The 15,003-nt window shown below is 41.5% G+C and overlaps 1 protein-coding gene across 1 annotated transcript; it reads right to left on the bottom strand.

The window, feature by feature from the left end:
- Positions 1-1,601: 1,601 nt before the first annotated feature.
- pde6c (phosphodiesterase 6C, cGMP-specific, cone, alpha prime) lies at positions 1,602-13,599 on the bottom strand. The gene is made up of 22 exons (XM_051939879.1): positions 12,841-13,599; positions 11,364-11,516; positions 10,202-10,291; positions 9,857-9,997; positions 9,689-9,763; positions 9,510-9,574; positions 8,969-9,035; positions 8,501-8,548; positions 8,179-8,328; positions 7,680-7,823; positions 7,259-7,324; positions 6,945-7,100; positions 6,280-6,387; positions 6,065-6,174; positions 5,893-5,980; positions 5,695-5,795; positions 5,415-5,522; positions 5,151-5,214; positions 4,619-4,693; positions 4,420-4,503; positions 3,313-3,466; positions 1,602-3,213 (listed from the first exon to the last, which is right to left on the bottom strand). Exons 1-22 carry the CDS (start codon positions 13,306-13,308, stop codon positions 3,158-3,160), a joined length of 2,571 nt encoding a protein of 856 aa, XP_051795839.1. The 5' UTR covers positions 13,309-13,599; the 3' UTR covers positions 1,602-3,157.
- Positions 13,600-15,003: the final 1,404 nt, after the last annotated feature.

Raw genomic sequence — 15,003 nt, 5'->3', positions numbered from 1 at the left:
TGTGGTTTTTCCACCAAAAAAGTAGACTTGTACCAAGTAAAAAAAAAAATATATATATATATATATATATATATTAAAATTACATACACTTTCTCTCCTTCACTGAAGAATCCGGAATCAGTAAGTATTCCAGTTTGTAAATAAGGGTAACTAGCAGTTTTTACATCACACTTCTGTAACGGTGCATTTTCAAACCAGCTCATACTTGCATGTCTTCAATTTAGACACTTCAACCTAAATTCTTCACACTGAAGTTCAAACATCCAAGTAAAGCAAGAATGAGAAAAACATTTTTGAGTAGAGGGGGTCTTGAACATCAGAGTTATAGGTCCTGTGAAGAGGGCCGACAGAGGAGGGAGCCAGCTCTGCACTCACTGACCCCAAAATAGTTTGGGGAATGAAAGGTCATGTTGATACAGGGGTCGACAAGCTGAAGTGTCCCACTAAATGATAGATTATAGGGCTTGTTTTTTCTTGTCAAGTGTTCCTTCTTGTCAGGGGAGGTCTTCGCAACACCCTGAACTCTGTATACACATGCTGGATTGCACTGTTGCAGCATCATTCTTCTTTTTTTTTTTTTTTTACAATTATTATACTTGTTTGGAGGATGACACAACAGCACACATCCTCCAGTCTTCTGTATGCAGAATCAATCTGCACACAACAGGCCATAGGAGCAGCATTGTATCGGGCAGGGATCAGAACCAATCCAATGATCCTCTTTCCCCAGAGGCTCATCCAGCTTTGGAGCCTCTAAGATCCTGCACGATATATGACTAAGAGCGAGCGCTGTTGCAGCTAAGCCCACGGATTCTTAAGTTCATTCTTTGTTTAACCTTCATGGGCATGAGTCGAGTGCAAACAAAAGATACAGTATCACCTTTGTGTGCTATTCCATTTTCATATTTAGAAACTGTAATTGTCTTTGTTGTTACGCCTTCATAAATTCCTTTATTTGCTTATACACATTACATCTCATGACATATACATACAGTAGAGGTCATTTCATACATCAAACTTTAGATTTCTAATGTCTGAATGACGGCTGATGGGATAAGTAGAAAGTATACAGAGCATTATTTTGCATCTCACAAAGGATTCAGAGGGAAAAAAGAGGGGCCATTTTTATCACCGGAGACAGAACTGGTGGCGAAGACATTCATACAAAATGTGTGCAGAGAGAACAATGAGGTAAATCCCTGGTAAAAATCCTGGAAACGTACCACTCAGGGTTGGATTCAGTGGATGTTTTTTTTTCTTTTTTTGGGGCGCAGTTTTGGCTCCAGCGATTATAACAGCTCCTCACTTTGCCTCTCAAGCAGCAGACAAGGAGTTTCCAGGAAGTCCCAAAGCCATTCTGATAGGATTAAGTGCCTTTGATTGATGCCCCATTGATTAGAGGAGATGCATTGCATAACAGCAAGCTGAGAGCCACAGCTTGCTTTCGCCCCAGAGGGACACCGCTAAAAGTGTTTCAGAAGGTGCACTGGGGGTTGCACTGTGGACCTCAGACTCCTGACAAGATAAGTTCAATGTAGGTTTTACACGGAGAGGTTTACATTGTTCGGATCAGCGAAGGACGAAGCAAGCAACGTTGGCCCGTACCGTCACACAATCAAGGATGCTATAGTTGCATCTTTACAAACACAAGTCACCTGTACATACATATGATAAGGCTTTGGAAGCCTCATTTGTCTCCTTTGTAAGAAGGGTATTTAAAGTCTAAAGCTGTGTGGATCTCAAACACTGGCTGGCGATCAAATCCTATCAAATCTTCTTACAAGAGAGGTAGATCTACTGTACTGTTTGACTGTGACTCTTGGCTGCTTAGAAGAAGCAAAAGTTGCTTTTACAACCTTCAAATCACTTTTGTTTTTACACCTCAGTTATTTAAGTTTACACAATTTACATTTTATCATTTCTATGTCATAAACTATATACAAGTGAAATCATGCATATTTAAAAGACATGTGGGAGATTTTTTTTTGCATTTCTCCCGTCAAAAACACAGCTTAAAGGTGGTGATGAAAGCTGACAACAAATGTTTCTCACATTCAGTTCATCTTCACGATGCCCAAGTAAGATTTCAGCGCAGGTTTGTCACCAGATTCAGAATGCCCTCTTTAAAAGCTCCTCTCAAACTCTCCGTCAACTTCAAGTACAAAATACTCAAAGACGAATCAAAAATATAATTGTATAGTGATAAATTGCATATTAAAATAAATATATCCCTCACATGTTTTGAGGTAACAGAACATGAGCCTTTGTTGATTTTATCGCTGTGGTGTCACTGTTAAAGCGTCAAAAGACCCTTCAAATTGCAGTTCTTGCGCTGAAGGAGTTCATTTTACATCTCATTACATGTTACTTTAACTGTTTACATTCTAATTTTTAACCCCTTCCTCTGGTTCCTGTAGTTATTATAGAAAGGTAGGTAGTTATTTTTCCTGCCTGCTCTCCCTCCCTGTGTTCAGGCCTGCCACTGCTTTAACAGCAGCAGCTAAGTGCATTGTGCAATCTACAGTACTGTGTGGTAACAGACTGCTAATAGGAACACTGTCGGACTGCTACAGCTTTGGCATGTATACACCCCACATGAAGCTCATGCAGAAGCCTACTTCAACTACAAACATGAAGGACTTTTTTCATCGCACGACTTCCATGACTAGCTTATGAGTTTTTCCCCATCACGGTTCCAAACCATGTCAGAAATCTTTGGATTCTCACTACGATAAATGTTTCGCTTTTCAAATGTTCATGGCTGTACGTTGTGGAAAGCAGAGGAAGGAGAAAGGATGAAAGACTTCTTCAGTCAAACATCTTCTCTTGCAGTCAGAGTCCAAACATTCCGATGAAGTTTCCCACTTTTCCTTCCCTCCTTGAAGAATAGTTAGGCTGGTCTGATCCAGACCTGCACTGCAGACCAGATCTGACTACACTTGACTAGTGGGCTACACTGAACCATTCCAGGCCAAAATAGGGCTGGACTGGTCAGCGCCGAAGTGGAAAGCAAATAACCAAAGAACTACACTGGTGCAGATGAGACAAGACCAAGGATAAAATCCAACAAGAAGACTTGTCAGACCAGAACAGACTAGTGTTGTCTAGATTAGTCCTAAACAGACCACATGAGTCCAGATCCAAACACCAGGTGAACTTAACAGATTGTGCAGGTTTTTGACTTCCCTCCTTCACCGCCACCACCACCACCAGCTAAATAAAAAAACAAAACAAAACAAGATGTATTGATACAGGATCAACACTTGCTTGTCTCATACACAGATCAGTGTTTTGGGGTTTTTTTTTTTGTACCTTTCTTGGCTTCTTCTTCTTCTAGCTTCTTCTTCTCGTCCTCAATGGCCTTCATCTTTGCATTGTACACCTCGGCCAGCTCATTCCAGTGCGACCTGTTGTTGTTCAGACCGTCGAACATGGGCGTGATCTCTTTGTGGAACCTCGAGAATTCCTGACAAATGAAGAAAGAAAGAAAAAAAGCACACACACTGAAGGTGAGCATGTGTTATTCATGTGGTGGGATGCTTAGGAGAACAACTGAGAAGAAGGGTGTCTTCGCCTTACAATGATATGATATGCCTCTTTCACCCCCAGTCCACTGGGACACGGACACATGGTCAGTGTTATGGATGGAGCCTATATGTGTGTGTTTTTCTCCAAATACCATCCTGACTGACAAACAGTCAGCTGACATTCCTACTGGGGCCAACAGGGGTTCAACGGGTTCAAGTCTATACATTCTGTTATACAACCCAAGACAGCTGAAGCCAGGTCAACACCTCAATAAAGCGAAGGATATGTGGGAAATAATTTGACTCTGTGGCCTTTTTGTAGTCTGGAGGAATGTTTTTCAGAGCAGCTTTATAGATAAGGTGTACACACTGCTCTATACTCGTAGTAGTTATTCAGCTCCATCACCACAGGGTTGGATCTCCACCTTTCTGACATGGTCTTTTTATATTAAAAATTGACGACATACGCCAGGCTTCACGAGCTCCATGAGTAGAAAACAAATGCTATCGTCTTGAAAATAGAAGTCACACTAGAGGGCCTCGGAGTAAAGTTAATGGCTCAGATTAGTGACTTGCTGGGCTAATACAAAATCAAAGCAGCTCATGGGAAGAATATGTTTGCTCTTTAATGGTGCTTGGCTTCGTTTTTCTGAAAACAAAATCGCAGCTGGATTAAATCGTTACACTCCTGTTTGACTGCGAGTGTGTTTAAATTCCAGCAAAGATGAACTATTGCAACACAGAGATAAACTCCCTGCTTTCTTTGGAACTTCAAGCTTTATCTCGCCTCTGTCCAACTCCCCTTCAGTGTTTATAATGATAAGTTTTGCTTTTTTTTCGGTGACTTTTGGAAAAATGATGAGCCAGTGCAGTGTAAGAGGCGGTTCATTACCTTGTATACAAATGAGCACACGAAGTCGATGAACCCACACTGCATCTTGGGCAGCTGCTCGGCACAGTTTCTGTCCATCATGGGCTGAGAGAGACAGAGCAGACGTTGTCAGGGTTTTTTTTTTTCCAACAATCCAGTGTGACTTAACAAAAAAAAATAATGTGAATATGTCAGAGGATAGCAGAGAGGAAGCGCTTACAATTGGTTGTTGATCCAAAACTGATCTCTCCAAATCACCCTGTTCCCAGAATTCAGCTGCTACCATCAGAGCCACCTGGAGAGAAACAGGCGAACAAATAACACATGGAGGGAGGAGAGGATTGTGAATGAGTAGCGGATAAATGAACATATTTCATATCAAAAGTCTTGTGAGGGTTCTTTTCAGTCCTCAAACTAGGGTATTCACATTCACATATGTCTTCACCACTCCTACCAGCTATATATATAGAACTTAGTATCACTGACCTCATGTAAAACATAAGTGGCTTATTCAAAATTAGACTATTTCAGTTTTTGTTCTGGCTTCGCACTTTCCATTTCTTTACAGCTGCTATCCTGCATTATTTCTAGAAACCATGTGTATTTTTAGACGAGTATTAAAACCGCCTTGAACATTATTTGTTTTGTTTGCTCCTGTGCTTGCTGAGGGTTTTTTAGTTTCTTCTGAACTTCACTTCACTTCGTATTTTTAAAAAAAATCAACCCATGTAAAGGCTGTAAAGGCCACCCACCTTGCTCTGTACCTCCCAGGGCTTGGTGATGGCTGACAAGTCACAACCTGTCATCATCATGGCCCTGTAGGGGGGGGAGGAGAGACAGGCTGTCAGTCAGGGAATGCGAGATGACACTTCGCTAGCGATGCTGATGATTTGCAAGGGCCTGCTGTTTCAGAAATCTGCTCACAAATAACACCTTCAAGTAAACTCGGCAGATTTTTTTTTGTTTTTTTTCCCACAGAAAAGCAGCCTTGTCTTTTGTCTGTATCGGTTACATACATGATAATTTCCTTCCTGATGGGGTTGTTGGAGATATAAGAAATGGCCTCCTTCTCTTCTGCCATTGGCTCTGTGGCATTCACAATGTTTTGGAACATGGTTCTCTTTCTGCATGAGGAAAAACAGATGAGATAGCGAAGGGTCAGTCAGAACAATCGAGCTTAACAAACCGATAACACAGACGAGCAATGATTGGCTGCATCTTTACTCAGCCACGCATTCTTTTACTAGCATGATCTCATGTCTGTCACTTAGAGCTGCCGTTTTCCAGAACACCTACTTGAAATAAAGGGCCAGATCGGTGGCAATGATGCAGACGTCAAACAAGTGCTGCACGGTCTCAAACTGACGCTTCTGGAGGTTGCAGAAGATGTTCAAGCTCTGCAAGAGACGATGGCATTGTGGTCAAAATATTTGCGCCTTCTCTTGACTACCATTTAAATCTGATGTTTCGGTCAGATTTAACGATGGCTCATACCTCCTCTGCCATGAGCGTCTTGCTGTACTCCAAATGGTGCCTCTCCATGATGGAGGAGCCATGAAGTTTGGCCAACGGATGTAGACTCCTGCAGTAAAAAGACAGGTTTCAGTTTCCATACATGTACACATTTCCCTTCCACATATTCAGAAAAGTAATTCTTTCGACTTGCTTCGTCTGGTAGAGGTTGTTGGTCCCTCTGTGGTCGATATCATGGCAGAAAGCAGCAGCCACCATGGCGAAGGCATCTAGATCAGAGTAGTACTTCCTCAGCCTCCCTGTCTGCAGGGGAAGAAAGGGTCAAACCATGGCTTAGTACAATACATGGCAGTACATCTGCATGTACATGGTGGCAACAGACTATCGATGTACTTGCACAGGCATTACCTGAAGTAGACAGAACATGGTGTGGCCCACGTTGAAACCATGCCTCCAGTTGTGGTAGGTGATGGCACGGTAACCCTTCCTCACAGTGTACATCCACTTGGTCAGCGTCTGAGAAGGGAAAAAGGTGGTCATTACATCAAGAAAAAGTCAGAGAAAAGGAGAGACAAAGTGCTCAGGATGGGAAATGATATACTTTCACAGGACCAGTAGGAAATGATAGAGTGATTTAAAAGTGCCCCAGGAAACCCACTCTGCCAGCTGCACCACAGAGTGTCACTCAGATGTGTCAGCGAAAGCATGACATGCTTCGGTAGTTTAATCACATCTCCTTCTCTGTGAGGTAATTAAATCAGTTCCGTATGATTTCACATGATGATCACATGTACGCATGCAATTAAAAGTTAACTTCAAGGTCAGCTAATGGCTGCGACAGCATATGGGGAGACTACAAAAGAACTGCACATCAGCAATTCAAAAATGAGCTTCCATTGGGGATTATTTTAACTCTTTTTAAAGACATATTTTAAATGAACACTGCTAAAATCCTCGATTTGTTAGGGACAAAGCATGAGACACACAATTCTATCCCAGATGACAGCACTATCAAGAACATGCTGTCAGATACATAGAAATTGGTGTCTGACTTCTCTGACTGCATGACTTACCTCTGCGGGAACTTTAAACTTCTCGACAACTCCGAGCTCAAAGAACATGCGGATACCGGCTTTGATAAGGTCGAACTCTGAAACGGGGAAGTCACTGAAGGAGAACAGGTACAGACTCTCTCCATTGACGTTGTCAGCTGGCGGGCAGGTTGCTCTCTGAACAAAACACAAAGCAGTTGAAGCAGAGGGCAGCCATGACTTATACTTTGTTTACTCAATGCAGATTATTTTTTACTTTTTTTTAAATTTGATTTTGATTCAAAAGTTTGAAAAGTAAAGTAGAATAACTGAGTGTGTAGGGAAAAAAAACATACCAATAGCTTGTACATCTCTTTCTGGTCACAGTCTTCAGGTTCTGCATCAAATTTCTCTTTGGTGTTCTGGTTATAAGAGACAACACACAATGATTTCCTTGAACCGGAACAAAAAGTGTACACACAAATATCTCCATTTCATGTTTTTAGACACTTCAGACAAGTGCTCTTAGCAGCAACTTTGTAAACCTCTGTCATCCTCTCAAACGGTAGCTGCCAAGTGGATGCAACATCCAACAGCTCTTCTATAAGTCCTCTAATAGCTGCTAATGCAGGATTGCTACTTAGAAAGCTAATCATGGTGCATTACCCTTTGCCTGCTTTGAAATTCTGCTTTAAATGCCCCTTGAGCAAATGTCGAGAGATCAAAGGTGTGCTTCAGGAGAGAAAAAATGTGGAAGACAGTCAGGTAGGTACTGACCAGAATGGACTGCATCTCATCGTTGGTGCATCTGGTCTGGTACATGAGCATCTCCTGGGCAATGTCTTTCCTGTACTCCATACGGTTCAGCTTGTCATACGTATCACAGTTCAGCACTGACCACCCCAGGAACTGTGTCAGGGCCTGGGAAAAACAAGATCAGGTCAAGAAAGCGTGAGAGACAGAAACAATTCAAACAATAAGCAAGTAAGCCGCGACCATGCACAGCCCGATTTATTTGTAATTGCTGTTACTATCTTGTTAATTAAGCTATTGAATGCACTGAGAGGCAAGATCCATTTTATTAGTTGACATGTGGATGGTTCGACAGCAAAGTCCATATGTCATAGGAATTTGAAGCCCGTTTAAAGGTTTTTTCAGCACTAACATGGAAATTTATGCTGCAACACGCTCAAAAGTCAAAGAGCGATTCGACGCGCATGGAGACCACATGAAATGACACATCATGCTTGTTGGCGACTAGAAAAAGGATGCCGACCTCAGTGATCTGTTCATCGTGCTCATCGAATGGTTTGCCATCTTTCCTGTTGAAGAAAGTTGCGATGCCCACAATTTCTTCCTTCTTGTTGACGATTGGCAGCGACAAGACGTTCTTGATGACGAAACCCGTCTCATCCACGGCCTCTTTCTGAAAGACGGAGACATGCGTGTCAAACCGGGGCTTCATTTTTCTTTCATCAGTACAAATCAAAACATTAGACACTTGTTTGTTTGCCACTTGAAATGTTGCCAAGCATACTTCTAATGTGTCATGTATGTGGAAAAAAGCAAAAGACAGCAAAAGGCAAAATTCTCTGCACCTGGAAAGTGAAGTAGTCGTCTGCAGCCACGTTCATCATGTTGCAAATCTGCAGGGAGTCACATGAACACAGTTATTACATATAATTTACGAAATAACAAACATTTATATGTAGATAAAAGCCTAGCTTTGACTGTTGCTTGTTGATTTTCATATATTAATCGTCATCTTTTCAGTAGGAAGCTCATGAATAATTAGTAATTTTAGAATTAAAACAAGACAGGAGATAAAGCATATAGTAGAAAAATGAGAGACTATAAAGCCTTTGTGTCTATTTCTTTCCCTAAACTGACACATAACTTCACCAGGTCACACATATTCTTTTGTAAAATGATATATTATTTTACTGAATTCTTATGTCGCTAGGAATTCCACAGTTTAGCAGAATTGGTGCAGAAACCCTCCGTTTTTAGTCTGTAATCATCCTAGTATTCCCGATAATGAAGTGCTGCAGCTGCAAGACACTTACAAAGCCGTTCTCTGCAACATAGGTGGGCAGTCCGCTAACCAGAGCCCAGTGATCTGGAGGTGGACCACTGTAGAAGCATGAAAGAAAGAAAGAAACAGAGCTGTGTGAGCTGGAGCGATGAGCTCGTTAAAAAGTGCTGGTTCTCATGCGGATGTTGCCGCCATAAAAACTCAGCTATCAATGCATATTTACGTAGTTATGCTTCATTCATGCAAAAACAACAACAGTAATCTATTGTATAAATAATAGACTGATGCAGAATTAATGCAAGGATGTGGAGAAATGTAACTGTTTTGTATATTCTCAAATATATGGGATATAAATTGGATACCTCCATTTTTGAACTTGACAGTTGGTCTTAAAATGTTAATCTGAGTGTGTCATCAGTGTAAAGTTGGATTTTTATTTGAAGAAATGTACACAGTGTTTTACAATATCTTGATCCCAAGCCACCGAGACAGTTTGGTCTGTTTATAAGGTGTATTTTGGATTGTATTGCTCTGTATGAGTGCATTTATTGCATGTTGGCAGCGTTGCTCACGGTATGACTTTGATTTCTTCTTTGCCTTCCAGGAGGTAGTCAATGATCTTGTAAAAAATGATTTCCTGTATAAAAAAAAAGGAGGCAGAAAAACCACTCAGTATTGTCAAACAAAGTCAGATTTAAGCATGCCACTTGTGAAAAGGCTGATATAACAAACAGAAAAATTAATTTGTTACCCTGCCGTCTGGTGTTTTCGGTCCTTTGTAAGGCTCCACATCTCCGAGTTTAATCGGCCATTCATCGTAAAATTCCTGGAGAAACAAACGGAGAAAATTATTGCTTTCAGGTTGTCTGTAGCCAGAAAATGGAATATCTGTCCCGCAAATCTATTCTGCAAAACCGACCTTCTCTTTGGTCATGTCCAGCAGGCCCACTGAGTATCGTTCACAATGTAGATAGATCCTTACGGTGTAGAGCGCTTTGTGGAACTGTCTCTCAATGTCTGTCAACTCTTCAAACACTTTACTGGCTGACCAGAGCAGCACCTAGAGCCAAAGGAACCAAAGTGAATACTGGGAGAGCATGCAGTGATTATGTTTACATGTACAGTATGAGGCTTGTTCTGTGCATTAGAAACAGGGAGTTAACAGGAGGACACTCACTGAACCTAAACATGGGAGGTTCCAACTAGACAACATCAAGAAGTTTTGACATAAACTTGGGAGTTTTTTGTGTTCAGTTCAGTTTACCTGACTCCTTCTGGACTCCACGTTGAACATGTAGTTTGTGTAATGCTGCAGGGCGATGACTTGAGCAAAGTTCATGTACTTGTGGAAGAGCTAAAGACCAAATAAGATTAGAAGTCTCATCAATACAGCAGCTTTAAGACGGTGGCACATGTGAACCTTTCTTTCCAGTACAGTACAGTTTGCCTACTGTGGTTTATCATATAAAGGGAACAGTATGTAGATAGATTAGGATGGCTAAATCAAGCATGTATCTTCAGTGTGTCACATACACATGATGATATTTTAAAGCAAACTATTCCTTGCTAGTGAATTTTCACAAAGTCTATTTAAAGTTACACATACTTTGTACATGGATTTACATAAATATGCAACACAGAAGGATAAAATTCCTTTCCACTTGGGATCACCAGAGCCTATCCCTTTGATTTTCAAGTAAACATGAGAGTGTTTTTCAGAAAAATTGAAATTTACATTTTTTAAAATGTCATATTTCCACCCAGTATAACTAATATGTAAAGAGAGAGTGAAGTGAGATGACACAGTCTGTTCCTACATCAGATATTTCATTGCTGCTTAGCAGCTAAATCCTTTGCCCTCCACCAACCCTCTCCTTAGATCTCCTCACTCTCTTTTTCAGTTCCTTTGAATCACCACCATAACTGGGGAGTAACTGCAGTGGTCTGTAAAAAAAACACATAATTTCCATCTGACCCAGTTTATTCTTTCTGGAACTGGGCCTCGGTGTGAGTTTGTGGCTTCAGAGGCACTAGTGAATGTTCCCTAATACAGACTCCAGAGACAACACATTCTGTCTTCAATCATTTTGCCTTTTTGCAAGTTTAATGCTCAAAAGCAACCACACCAAGTCAGCCACTCAGGTCTGATTGGCTCCCACTGACATAATGGCAGTGTTTTGCACCCTACTGGCAAGAGATGTAATTACAGCACTGATCTTGCACTGGTTTTTTTTTGGCAGTTGCAGTCAAGCAGCGACACATATGGCGAGCAGAACTTCTTTGTTGAGACGAAAAAGGTGCATTAAAGCAGAAAACATTTCTTCATGTTACACTCTCATGCTAAAAAAACAACAACCAACCAATGTCAGCAACGTTCCCGCCTCACTCTGGATAAGAATGTGCAATGTTTAAGTGTGAATTCTTACCGTCTCGTCCTCTTTAGTGAAGCTATCGGCTCCTATTTTGTTTAGTACCATGACGACTCCAAGGCACTCTTTGTCGGCCATCAGTGGGAACGTGAGCATGCATTTGGTCTTGTACCCAGTCTGTTTGTCCACAAAGTCAGAGAACTTTGGATTCTGGACAAAAGGCAAAAGGAAAGACTTTCATCAGATCTTGTTAAATCCATAAGTGAATATAAAACAACATGCAAAAAACATATTCCCAGCTGCACTGGCCATTTCATTTAATGCACTTCAATGTTCTTTTCACAAGCTCATTGATCACTTTGCATTATGAATATGAATCTATTTATTACTGGCTCTAACTGGCAGCAGAAGACTTTCACTGCTGCATTCACATTAGCCAATGCACAGGATGAGTTTGTTGCTATATCATGGCATACTTCAGCTCACTATTTAGATGATCCAACTAATGCAGAGATTGTTAGACGTTCCAGACATGGATACATGTCATATATTTTAGATACCTTTTCAGTTGTGCCAAAACACATCAACATTTAATGACATTATACAAAATATCCCTGTTTTGTTTTGTTGTTATTCAAGGCTCACTGCTGTAGCAAGCTCTTAGTGGAAACCTCATTATGTAAGTAAGGCTATAAATAAATAGCCTTTAGGTAGACTGAATAAATGTCAGATTTCTCAGGTCAGCAGAGAGTGAAAAACAAGTGAGGCTATAATTTATTATTCTAGCACGTATTTGCAAACGTGATGCTGAGCACAGTTCTGAACTATCTACGGCTTTGTTATGCCCTCTAGAAAGTTATCCAGGAGATCAATTGGCACCAATTAAAGCAGTGTTGATAAAAGATTTAAAAAAAAAAATCTTATTCATTGATTTGGACGAATTTTTTTTAACATGCAAACATTATTTTTGACGGGCTGGGTAGACAAAACAATGTTGGCTCAACTTAATATTGTGAGTTTTAAACATAATTTCTTGCATTACTTCATATAAAACAAAACTTAAGTTCAGGCAACTTAATAAATTTGCCTCGATAACTTAATTTTCTTTAGAATTTTTGGTCCCCTCATGCAGGCTATATTAACGTTTCTGGACCATTTCAGACAGATAAGACTGGCGATTAAAAATACTTTTGATTATAGTGGAAAAATTAATTATCCCAGCTCAATATACCTTGTTGGTTGAACATAATTTCATTAGAAAAAATAAGACAGAGGCAAACTGCTTTTTTTTAAATGTCATATCATAATTTTCGAGAGTTTGGATGCTGATTTGTGTAATTCAGTCCAGCTAATGACCTTTAAGTAGCCTTTAACACTTGTTAGGAGCTTCATTGGAATATAAATTTAATTTTTCTCCAGCTAGAGGTACTTTCAACTTATCCAAATCTCTGAAACAAGTTCACATCTCTGCCATTTCTGACAGCCTTGGCTCTCCAACGCGCGCGTAAATGCGCAACTCTCAACAACTTCTCACCTTTGAGACGTCAGGAACATTTTGCGGCTTTTTGGTCTGCGCGGTGTGACCGACAATCCCCATCTCGAGTGGGAACACAATTTCAGCCTGCGGATCAACCAGGTTCCCTTCGTATTTGGACGTCGGAGTCACGTCAAAGAGGACAGTGGAGAGCTCAGGTATTCCGTTCCTGGCTCGGCACCCGTAGAAGCTGACCCTGTCGGCCTGCAGGATGAGGGCGATCCTCTGCAACACTTTGTGAAGGGACTTCTCCATGGCATCTTGCTTCTGCAGCTCCTGCACCAGCTCGAAGATGAGGGCGGCCTCTTGCACGGAGTTAACATCCTTGAACGAGGCCGTGTCCTTGATGTCGAGGGTAGTGGAAAAGGCGGCGGACAGTGCTTCGGCGCGCACCTTCTTGTCGAAATACTCTTTGGCGAACTGCGGGTTGTTCTCCAGGTATTTCTCCACGCTATCCTTATCTGCCATTTTGACTTGAAAGCAGCGTTTGGACTCACAAAAGCATCACCTGTGGAATTGGGTTTTTTTGGGGGGGGAGGGGGGAGTTTGTGAAGATGGACACAGATGGATCAGATGCCTCCGTCGGAGTGCATTCTCCTGCGCGGTCCCTGATGGAGTCACTGACGCGTCCCGTGTCCAGGCGCACACAGAGGGAATGGGACGGAGTGCAGCTTAGAGACTGAAAGGATCAAAGTGGCCGCTAATTAATGTGACGTCATGACATTAAAACCCCTGCTTTAAGCGTCCTTAACCCGCAAATCCCAACGCAGATCATTTTATGTCGGGCAATCCTCCTCCAGCTCCAGGACGCAGGAGAGAGAGACTGTTGTCAGGTCAGATGCCAGGCTGGAGTCTCCATCAGACAGCAGAGGAAGGGGTGAAATGAAGGAAGGGTGAAGCAAAAGGAAGATTGAAGAGTGGAACCACATTTTTCACTTTCATTTTTCCTCCCATCTCCATCCATGCAGCTTAACACCATTAGAGATCCAAATCACTTGTTTCTTCACTGGAGCTGCTCTGGAAGCTCTAATAGGTGTCCCAGACCCAGGTCCTTTTCCTGTCTAACATTGCCAACACCCCTTAATTATAACCAATCACTAGGCACAGTATCAGCCCTTTTAGTCTGGAATAGCCTCCCTGCTTCAGCAATTACCACTGTTCCCTCTCCTTGTTGTTGCTACAGCAGAGGATGCACAAAAATAATGTCAGCAGCTGGCTCCGATCATGTGTGAGCAAACCCTACCTGTGCTCTAATGAAATCATCAGCATCAGTCCCAGAACTGGATATTGGCCAATTAGTGGGACTTGGATGTCTGAGAACAAGGCCCTAAACAAAGATGGCTTGCTATTATTAACTAAGAGCACTGTCTCTGTTAGCTGCTGGCAAGACAAGGAGTTCCCCCACCTTTTTTTTGTTTGTGTGTGTGTGTTTGTTGTGAGGATTAAGACAAGCTTATCAAGGGAGAGCTACAAAAGGTGTATGTGTGGGTGTGTGTCTGCATGGATTCGAGGTGTTGTGGAAATAAATTAGAGCGGAGGGAGAAAGTGGTTGGGTGTTAGTGTGCGAAACCGCACAGACAGGCAGGCGAGCTAAATGGAACAGCAGGAATATTTCTGAAAGCCAGTAGCAGGGGTTTGTTTTCTCACTCAGTCGTGTGTTTTTGAGTTGATTTTTACCGTTTTTGGGCGCCCATTAAATAGAACTTTTACCAAGCACCGGGGCCACAAGCAGCAATTACAAGCTGATGACATATTGGATTTCCCTCCTCATTTAGTTGCTTCAAACACTCCATCATTAGACGTCCTGAGTGAAAGAGAGTGGACTGAGACCATTTACAAAAAAAAAAAACAGTCTGCAAACTCACTCAGACATGTCGTTTACAGAGAAAAATCCAGGGTGAGTGTTGTTAAAACAGGACACTTTCTAAAAAAAATTGCACTCTGGAGCAATTTAGGGAATAATTGCAATGGGATTCTATAAACATTAACACACAGGAGAGAAAATGAATAAAAATAATCAAGCACACAATTGATGGCTCAATCTCAATATGCCCTTTAAACTGTCAAAATGAGTCATTTTCATTGTCAAAATGGGACATTGTATGCATACAAAAGCAAACACAATGAAAATATGGATGTGCCATTGATATATTTATATGAACC

This window comes from Acanthochromis polyacanthus, chromosome 19 (genome assembly GCF_021347895.1).
Source record: "Acanthochromis polyacanthus isolate Apoly-LR-REF ecotype Palm Island chromosome 19, KAUST_Apoly_ChrSc, whole genome shotgun sequence".
Lineage (NCBI taxonomy): Eukaryota > Metazoa > Chordata > Actinopteri > Pomacentridae > Acanthochromis > Acanthochromis polyacanthus.
The sequence above is the reverse complement of the archived record's forward strand: the minus strand, read 5'-3'. Positions and strand labels throughout refer to the sequence as shown.

What these genes read in the sequence shown, in the direction of transcription:
- pde6c (XM_051939879.1), bottom strand. Translation starts at nt 13,308, where the DNA reads ATGGCAGATAAGGATAGCGTGGAGAAATACCTGGAGAACAACCCGCAG. An exon ending in TCACTAAAGAGGACGAGACG is followed by an intron (nt 10,292 to 11,363) that starts GTAAGAATTCAC and finishes TTTGGTCTTTAG; the next exon opens with CTCTTCCACAAGTACATGAA. An exon ending in AGAAGAAGAAGCCAAGAAAG is followed by an intron (nt 3,214 to 3,312) that starts GTACAAAAAAAA and finishes TTTTTTATTTAG; the next exon opens with CTGGTGGTGGTGGTGGCGGT.